Raw genomic sequence first — 8,593 nt, forward strand, 5'->3', positions numbered from 1 at the left:
AGGAGGGTGGTTGAGCATGTGGATGTTATCACACGACCCAAGGTACACTGGCTGGTACTCCTTTTACACCAGGCTTAAGCTCAGTGGGCTAACGCGGTCTTGAGGCATGTTGAAGATCAGGGTTTTGATACCCAGTCTGTTATACAGGGAGTATAAAAGACAATATGGTTTCAGTGTGCCACACACTCTGCAAGCAGTAGTAATTAAATGGCTGCTTTGCGTTTTCCAGAACTCATGCCTAGTCTTGTGGAAGGGGGGGCTCGGTGCTGGCCTGCCTGGACACCACCCAGGACATGTGGATCCACCAGAGAGCTAACGCTTTGGGGTGCACATGCTCAGGGAGAGGGCCCGTCCGGTGAACCTCAGAGAAGAGAACCCACCGGAACAGAGGGAGAAGCCAGTTACCTTGATGACAGTAGACCTCTAGCAAAGGTAACACTCATTGAGAAAGACATTGCCAGACACACAAGATAATGCAAATGCTTAACCTGGGCGATGACCCTCGTAGGCTTCAAACATCTCTCCCTTGGTACTTTATATTGAGTACTCTTAAGACATGTACAGCGTCTCTTTTGGACAGTTTAACGTAGTGATCTAATTTTGTTCCGAGTTTCTATTTTGGTATTTGTGTGGATGTTTATTTTAAATTAAAGTTACGTTTATTTCTGAAGAGGATTTTTACTGTTTACACTTATTTTTTACAGAGAATATGTAGGTGCCAATACATTTTGTAGATACGAGGCATACTTAACTTGGTAAAATGATATCAACTGTGGTACCTTTCCTATAGCCCAATATAAGACGTTATCAAGCGGGTGGTCACGTGTGTTTGCGAGGCAGCAGATCCGAGACTGAGTACTGGTAAGGACTTGTGAAGAAAGCGAAACTGTGAACCTATATTTATCATGCCCCTTAGTAAATTACATTTCAACATATCATTGCTCTGAACATTCTTTTAAAAATAAAGGACAGGTGTACAGCACAGGACTTTATTTAACAGTGGGATACAAAAAATATTACAGCTTCGGAGAGGGATGTGATATGATTCACAAGGGGACAAGAAGAGGAGGGGTCAGAAACAGGAAGCTGCCGTATCGGCCGCCCTGGACCCTACGTGTAGGAATTCCCAGAGGAGCGTCAGGAGTCTGTGGTGAGCAGAGGCAGCTGTAGAGGATGGGGGCTGACACACATGCACGTCATTGCAGCCTAAATTAGGCTACATGTCTGCAGCCGGTGTGCCACAGCCCATGCCTACACAAAAACGTGTAGGCGTTTACCTATGGAGAGGAACAGAGAAGACGAAACAACGTAGTTATGTTCTACACTACCACAGTCGCAGTAATATATTACCAGCTACAATAGTTATTTACAACATTAACAATGTACACTGTATTTCTGATCAATTTGAGGCCATTTTAAAAATGGACAAAACAAATGTGCTTTTCTCTCAAACCAAAAGAACATTTGTAAGTGACCCCAAACTTTTAAATCGGAAGTGACTCTGAATAGATAATAAACAGAGAGTAGCAGCAGTGTAAAAGAGGGGTCTGGGTTGCCCTTTGATTAGCGGTTCAGGAGTCTTATGGCTTAAAAAGATACTCTTGAAAAATAGAAAAGCGGCGATAGTACTGTTTGTCCATTTTGAGACGCTTCCTGAAAATAGTCAGAATTCATCTAAGATGCATTATAAACTCAGGACCCTGTCTTTCAAAGATATTTGGATTTTTTTTTACAAATTAACTTCACAGATTCAAACCCTTCATTGTAAAGGGTTTAAACACTCTTTCCCATGCATGTTCAATGAACATGCACCTGTGGAAAAGTCGTTAAGACACTAACAGCTTACAGAGAGTAGGCAATTAAGGTCGCAGTTATGAAAACTTAGGACACTAAAAAGAGGCCTTTCTACTGACTCTGAAAAACACCAATAGAAAGATGCCCGGGGTCCCTGCTCATCTGCGTGAACATGTCTGAGGCATGAGAACTGCAGATGTGGCCAGGGCAATAAATTGCAATGTCCGTACTGTGAGACGCCTAAAATTGCGCTACAGGGAGACAGGACGGACAGCTGATCATCCTAGCAGTGGCAGACCACAAATAACAACACCTGCACAGGATCGGTACATCCGAACATCACACCTGCGGGACAGGTACAGGATGGCAACAACTGCCCAAGTTAAACCAGGAACGTACAATCCCTCCATCAGTGCTCGGACTGTCCGCAATAGGCCGAGAGAGGCTGGACTGAGGGCTTGTAGTCCTGTTGTAAGGCAGGTCTTCACCAGACATGCAATCTCCATAGACAAACATTGGCAGTAGAATGGGCTTACTGAAGAGCTGAGTTACTTTCAACGTGGCACCGTCATAGGATGCCACCTTTCCAACAAGTGTGTTCGTCAAATTTCTGCCCTGCTAGAGCTGCACCGGTCAACCGTTATTGTGAAGTGGAATCGTCTAGGAGCACCAACGGCTCAGCCGTGAAGTGGTAGGCCACACAAGCTCACAGAAATGGGACCGCCGAGTGCTGAAGCACATAAAAATCGCCTGTCCTCAGTTGCAACAAAAGTACTAAGTGGAGGGGGAGCCAGGCCATTTGGGATCTTGAATACAAGACATGCGTCGGTGTATTGCACAAGATTTTCCCAACTAAGCAGCTCATGCTTTCTGCGGATGTAACAGTGATGGCTATTGGGCTTCCTATCAAGCACTTGAGAGTCTGTTTGTGGACAGACTGAATGAGTTTTAATGTTGTACAGCAAGCTTGGGCCCAACTAGATAAGCAGTATGTTAAGTGGGGGAGTATCATAGATTTGAAGTACAGTTTTGCTACCTCTGTAGTCAAACGATTTCGTGTGAATCGTAAATGAGCTATGTTGACTTGGTTATTTTAGTTACCTTTTTCACCTGCTTTTTAAAAAGGAGGTCAGAATCAACTATGATGCCAGTGTACTTAAAAATCAGATACCACCCGGAGCTTCTCCCCTCACACATAGACATCTGGCTCAGTGGCATCAGTTGCCCTCTGAAGAACATGCAGACCGTTTTTTTTTCACATTTAGATGCAAACATGAGACAGTGAGCCACTTTGTAACATGGACCATTGGAGTCCTTGTGCAGCTTGTTTGCTCACTGCATGCACATATATCACTGTATACTCTGCATACATTTGAACTTCAGACCCAGTACAGACAGATTCTGGAGCAGTGGAAACGCCTTCTCTGGAGTGATGAATCACGCTTCACCATCTGGCAGTGCAACGGACTAATCTGGGTTTGGCGGATGCCACTACGCTACCTTCCCCAATGCATAGTGGAGGAATAATGGTCTGGGACTGTTTTTCATGGGTCGGGCTAGGCCCCTTAGTTCCAGTGAAGAGAAATCTTAATGCTACAGCATACAATGACATTGCGGACAGTTGTGTGCTTCCAACTTTGAAAAATGTTTCCAATGAACAGCAGAAAAAACCCTTACCGGAGTCCCAAATGAACAAAAACGTCACAAAATGGCATCATAATATACAGTGCATTCAGAAAGTATTCAGACCCCTTGACTTTTTCCACATTGTTACATTACAGCCTTATTCTAAAATGAATTACACTGTTTTTGTTCCTCAATCAAGCAACACAATACCCCATAATGATAAAGCAAAAACAGGTTATACATTTTTGCAGGTTTATAAAAAAAAACTAACAGAAATATCACATTTACATAAATATTCAGACCCATTACTCTCTACTTTGTTCAAGCACCTATGGCAGCGATTACAGCCTTGTTTCTTCTTGGGTATGACTCTACAAGCTTGGCACAACTGTATTTGGGGAGTTTCTCCCATTCTTCTCTGCAGATCCTCTCAACATCTGAGTTGAATGGGGAGTGTCGCTGCACATATATTTTAATGTCTCTCCAGAGATGTTCGATCAGATTCAAGTCCGGGCTCTGGCTTGGCCACTCAATGACATTCAGAGATTTGTCCCGAAGTCACTCCTGTGTGGTCTTGGCTGTGTGCTTAGGGTCGTTGTCTTGTCAGAAGGTGAACCTTAGCCCCAGTCTGAGGTATTGAGTGCTCTGGAGCAGGTTATCATCAAGGATTTCTCTGTACTTTGCCCCATTCATCTTTCACTTGATCCTGACTAGTCTCCCTGTCACTGCCACTGAAAACCATCCCCACAGCAAGATGCTGCCACCAGCATACTTCACCGTAGGGATAGTGCCAGGTTTCCTTCAGACGTGACACTTTGCATTCAGGCCAAAGAGTTCAGTCTTGGTTTCATCAGACCAGACAATCTTGTTTCTCAAAGTCTGCGTCTTTAGGTGCCTTTTGGCAAATTCAAAGCGGGCTGTCATGAGCCTTTAACTGAGGAGTGGCTTCCATCTGGTCACTCTAACATAAAGTTCAGATTGGTAAAGTGCTGCAGAGATGGTTGTCCTTCTGGAAGGTTCTCCCATCTCCACAGAGAAACTCTGGTGCTCTGTCATAGTGTCCATCGGGTTCTTGGTCACTTCCCTGACCAAGGCCCTTCTCCCCCGATTGTTCAGTTTGGCCGGGCAGACAGCTCTATGAAGAGTCTAGGTGGTTTCAAAGACCTTCAATTTAAGAATGGAGGCAAGTGTTCTTGTGGACCTTTAACACTGCAGAAATGTTTTGGTAACCTTCCCCAAATCTTTGCCTCGACACAATCCTGTCTCAGAGCTCTACAGACAATTCCTTCGACCTCATGGCTTGGTGTTTGCTATGACATGCACTGTCAATTGTGGGACCATATATAGAGAGGTGTGTGCCTTTCCAAATCATGTCCAATCAATTGAATTTACCACCGGTGGACTCCAATCAAGTTGTAGAAACACCTCAAGGATAATCAATGGAAACAGGATGCCCCTGAGCCCAATTTTGAGTCTCATAGCAATGGGCCTGAACTTATGTAAAAGGTATGATATTTTTTTTTAAATATATAAATTAGCAAAAATGTCTAAACCCGTTTTCGCCTTGTCATTAGGGTGTATTGTGTTTAGATCAAGGAGGAACATTTTATATTTAATCCATTTTAGAATAAGGCTGTAACGTAACAAAACGTAGAAAAAGTCAAGGGGCCTGAATACTTTCCAAATGCAAACTCTTCCGACTGGGAAGCATGCGGACACCTTCATGATAACTATGGCCGGTATCACCATATCTCCCTCACCTTCCTCATCCTCCTCCCCCCATGGGAGGGGCGCTGGGCCCCCCACCGTGGTTTATCCTCCCCATCCGCCTCCGGCCACCAGGGGGTCCAGGGGGGCTGGTGGAAGAGAGAAGACAGCCATGGGAATGTTAGAACACCGGAAACACAATACACCAAAAGTAAATTTGTGGAATTTGTTTCCTTCCTAATGCATTTGAGCCAATCAGTTGTGTTGTGACAAGGTAGGGGTGGTATACAGAAGATAGCCCTATTTGGTAAAAGACCAAGTCCATATTATGACAAGAACAGCTCAAATAAGAAAAGAGAAACGACAGTCCATCATTACTTTAATACATGAAGGTCAGTCAGTCCGGAAAATGTCATTAACTTTGAATGTTTCTCCAAGTGCAGTCGCAAAAACCATCAAGCGCTATGATGAAACTGACTCATTAGGACCGCCACAGGAAAGGAAGACCCAGAAGTTACCTCTGTTGCAGGGGATAAGTTCATTAGAGTTACCAGCCTCAGAAATTACAGCCCAAATAAATTATTTACAGAGTTCAAGTAACAGACACATCAACATAAACTGTTCAGTTGAGACTGCATGAATCAGGCCTTCATGGTGGAATTGCTGTAAAGAAACCCCTACTAAAGGACACCAATAATAAGAAGAGACTTGCTTTGGCTAAGAAACACGAACAATGGACATTAGACCAGTGGAAATCTATCCTTTGGTCTGATGAGTCCAAATGTGAGATTTTTGTTTCCAATCGCTGTGTCTTTGTGAGATGCAGAGTTGGTGAACGCATGATCTCCACATGAGTGGTTCCCACTGTTAAGCATGGAGGTGTGATGGTATGCGGGTGCTTTTCTGGTGACACTGTGATTTATTTAGAATTCAAGGCACAATTAACCAGCATGGCTATCACAGCATTCTGCAGCGATACGCCCATCCCTTCTGGATTGCGCTTAGTGGGACTATCATTTGTTTTTCAACAGGACAATGACCCAACACACCTCCAGGCTATGTAAGTGTTCTTTGACCAAGTAGGAAAGTGATGGAGTGCTGCATCAGATGACCTGGTATCCACAATCACCCAACCCAATTGAGATGGTTTGGGATGAGTTGTACTGCAAAGTATAGGAAAAGCAGCCAACAAGTGCTCAGCATGTGGGAATGAACTCCTTCAAGACTGTTGGAAAAGCATTCCTCATGATGCTGGTTGAGAGAATGCCAAGAGTGTGCAAAGCTGCCATCAAGGCAAAGGGTGGCTACTTGGAAGAATCAAATATATTTTGATTTGTTCAACACTTCTTTGGTTACTACATGAGTCCATATGTGTTATTTCATAGTTTTGATGTCTTCACTATTATTCTACAATGTAGAAAATAGTACAAATAAAGAAACCCTTGAATGAGTACGTGTGCCCAAACTTTTGACTGGTACTGTATATTTTCCATTACCAAATATATTGTTGTTTCAGTTGTTTGAATATAGTGTACAAAACAAAACGGGAAGTAAAATACAAAAACACATAAAAAAACTCACGAACGGGAAGCATAGAAATAGCACACATAGAAAATATCTACTGCTTCTTTGACGCTTTTAAGTAGAATGATATATCTATAACCTACATGTCTATGTAAATTTGGTCAGGTCGCCCAAAAGTTACATATTGCCACTAATTATTTCTAAAGTCATTCATCTTAACCATTACAAAGCACTAGTCTTGCACTATGAGTGTTTTGAGATTGCAACGTCAGCCTGACATGAGGGGAAAGTAGACTACCTCTCTGTTTGGACCCTAGGGACTTACCCTCTGCCATCACTGTAGCCTGCAGAGGACGAGCCAGAGTTACCCCTCTTTGTCAGATCTGGCTGGACCAGGGATTGGAAACTGAAAAAAAAATCAAAGCAGATGATTATCTCTGTATACAAGGCCTATAATTGACTTTCTAATGATAATCTTCACAGCAACATGCAATGCTAGTGCCATGCAAATGCACAGAGGCCTCTGTGTTGATTGCTGACTTACAACAAGCCGATGAACTCCACAGCACCCCAGAAGAGATCAGTGAGGAACGACATTCGCCATGGAGACTGGCTTCTGTTGTCCAGGACCTGACCTGATGAGAGAGGGAACACTTGTTAGTGATGAGCCAAACTATAACACCTGGAACTAGCATCTTGGTCCATCAGCCAGTGTGACTAGCATTGGCAGGTGCTAATTTCAGGCCCAGCATTAAACAACACAGAGGCTTTATCTATTTCACTAACATTACATGCCTACAAATCAATAGTGGAGACTGGAGAGACACACACAGAAGAAGCCTAACTAGCTAGCTATATAGCCAGGCTCAATAGAATGATCCAATGTCCACTCTACAGCCCATAGCTAAAGAGATAAAACAGACTCAAATAACTTTCAACCTGCGATATTTAGCTGCGGTCTATCGTAGATGTTTGTTGTCGTAGTTAATGTTAGCTACTTAGCATCATTTCACATTTCCAGCGAAAGGTGCAGACATAGTGAGCTCGCAGAGACGAATTACTACGATGTGTATGTTAATTAGCGACTTTAATGAAACAATAAACACATACATTGCAACAATATTAATAAACCACTAACCATTCGCCACGTACACCATTTTCGCAGCTCCCAACTACTGTTGTTCGCTGCTAAATTTCCGCATCCGGTGTATACGTCACTACGTCAAATGAACCCGCCCAGCTGTAAATTGAGGCTGCCTGATTAGGCAGGCCTATTCTCCTTCCACTTTTTAGGGTAAATTCAGTTTGTCCTAAATGTCTCTTCTGCGGTGTATATTTTGTGTCAGACTATGATACCTTCTATCACTCACGTTTGAAGTTGCTTTCTCACTTTGCAGCACCGTCTGTAAATTCACCTTTGAGCACCTAGCTAGCAGACACTTACATTGTCTTGCCAAATGAATACTGTGTTGTTGCACAACGAGCTACAAGTCACCTACTTACAGGTGATACATTTGCATTTGTACAAAAGGTTGTAGATGTTAGGCTGTTTAAAACAACGTCAGCAAAGGCTTTCGTGTTGTAATTCGAAAAGGGTTGGATGTTTCTCACATTCCCATACCCATAGGTGAAGTATCGTATTAATTTATTGAAAGCAATCTATGCCCACCAGATGGCAGTCCATACCTATTCTTATGATTTATTTTACTATCAATGTCTGCCCTATGCTACCCACTGCAAAGTAAAGTGCCTACTTGGTGACTTAGAAAAATGTATCTTCTGCAGATAGACAGCCATCATATAAATCCATGTTTAACTCTTGTCTCATTATTACCTTTCTGATGAACTTTGGTGCCTTTTCAATCTTCCAAGAGATTCACATTATTACACACTTTTTCATTCTCTTCCTCCTCTCACACAAAACACAGACCACACCATCTCT

At 43.0% G+C, this 8,593-nt stretch overlaps 1 protein-coding gene across 2 annotated transcripts; it reads right to left on the reverse strand.

Annotated features, from left to right (window-relative positions):
• Positions 1–975: 975 nt before the first annotated feature.
• Positions 976–7,915, reverse strand: selenok (selenoprotein K). 2 transcript variants are annotated; one of them, XM_020506061.2, is made up of 5 exons: positions 7,790–7,915; positions 7,196–7,286; positions 6,977–7,057; positions 5,181–5,276; positions 976–1,277 (listed from the first exon to the last, which is right to left on the reverse strand). In XM_020506061.2, the coding sequence occupies exons 1-5, from the start codon at positions 7,806–7,808 to the stop codon at positions 1,274–1,276; spliced, it is 291 nt and encodes a 96-aa protein (XP_020361650.1). In that variant the 5' UTR covers positions 7,809–7,915; the 3' UTR covers positions 976–1,273. The 2 variants fall into 2 exon arrangements, with proteins under 2 accessions (XP_020361650.1, XP_020361651.1); XM_020506062.2 differs by lacking the exon at positions 7,790–7,915 and adding an exon at positions 7,591–7,717.
• Positions 7,916–8,593: the final 678 nt, after the last annotated feature.

This window comes from Oncorhynchus kisutch, linkage group LG17 (genome assembly GCF_002021735.2).
Source record: "Oncorhynchus kisutch isolate 150728-3 linkage group LG17, Okis_V2, whole genome shotgun sequence".
Classification (NCBI taxonomy): domain Eukaryota; kingdom Metazoa; phylum Chordata; class Actinopteri; order Salmoniformes; family Salmonidae; genus Oncorhynchus; species Oncorhynchus kisutch.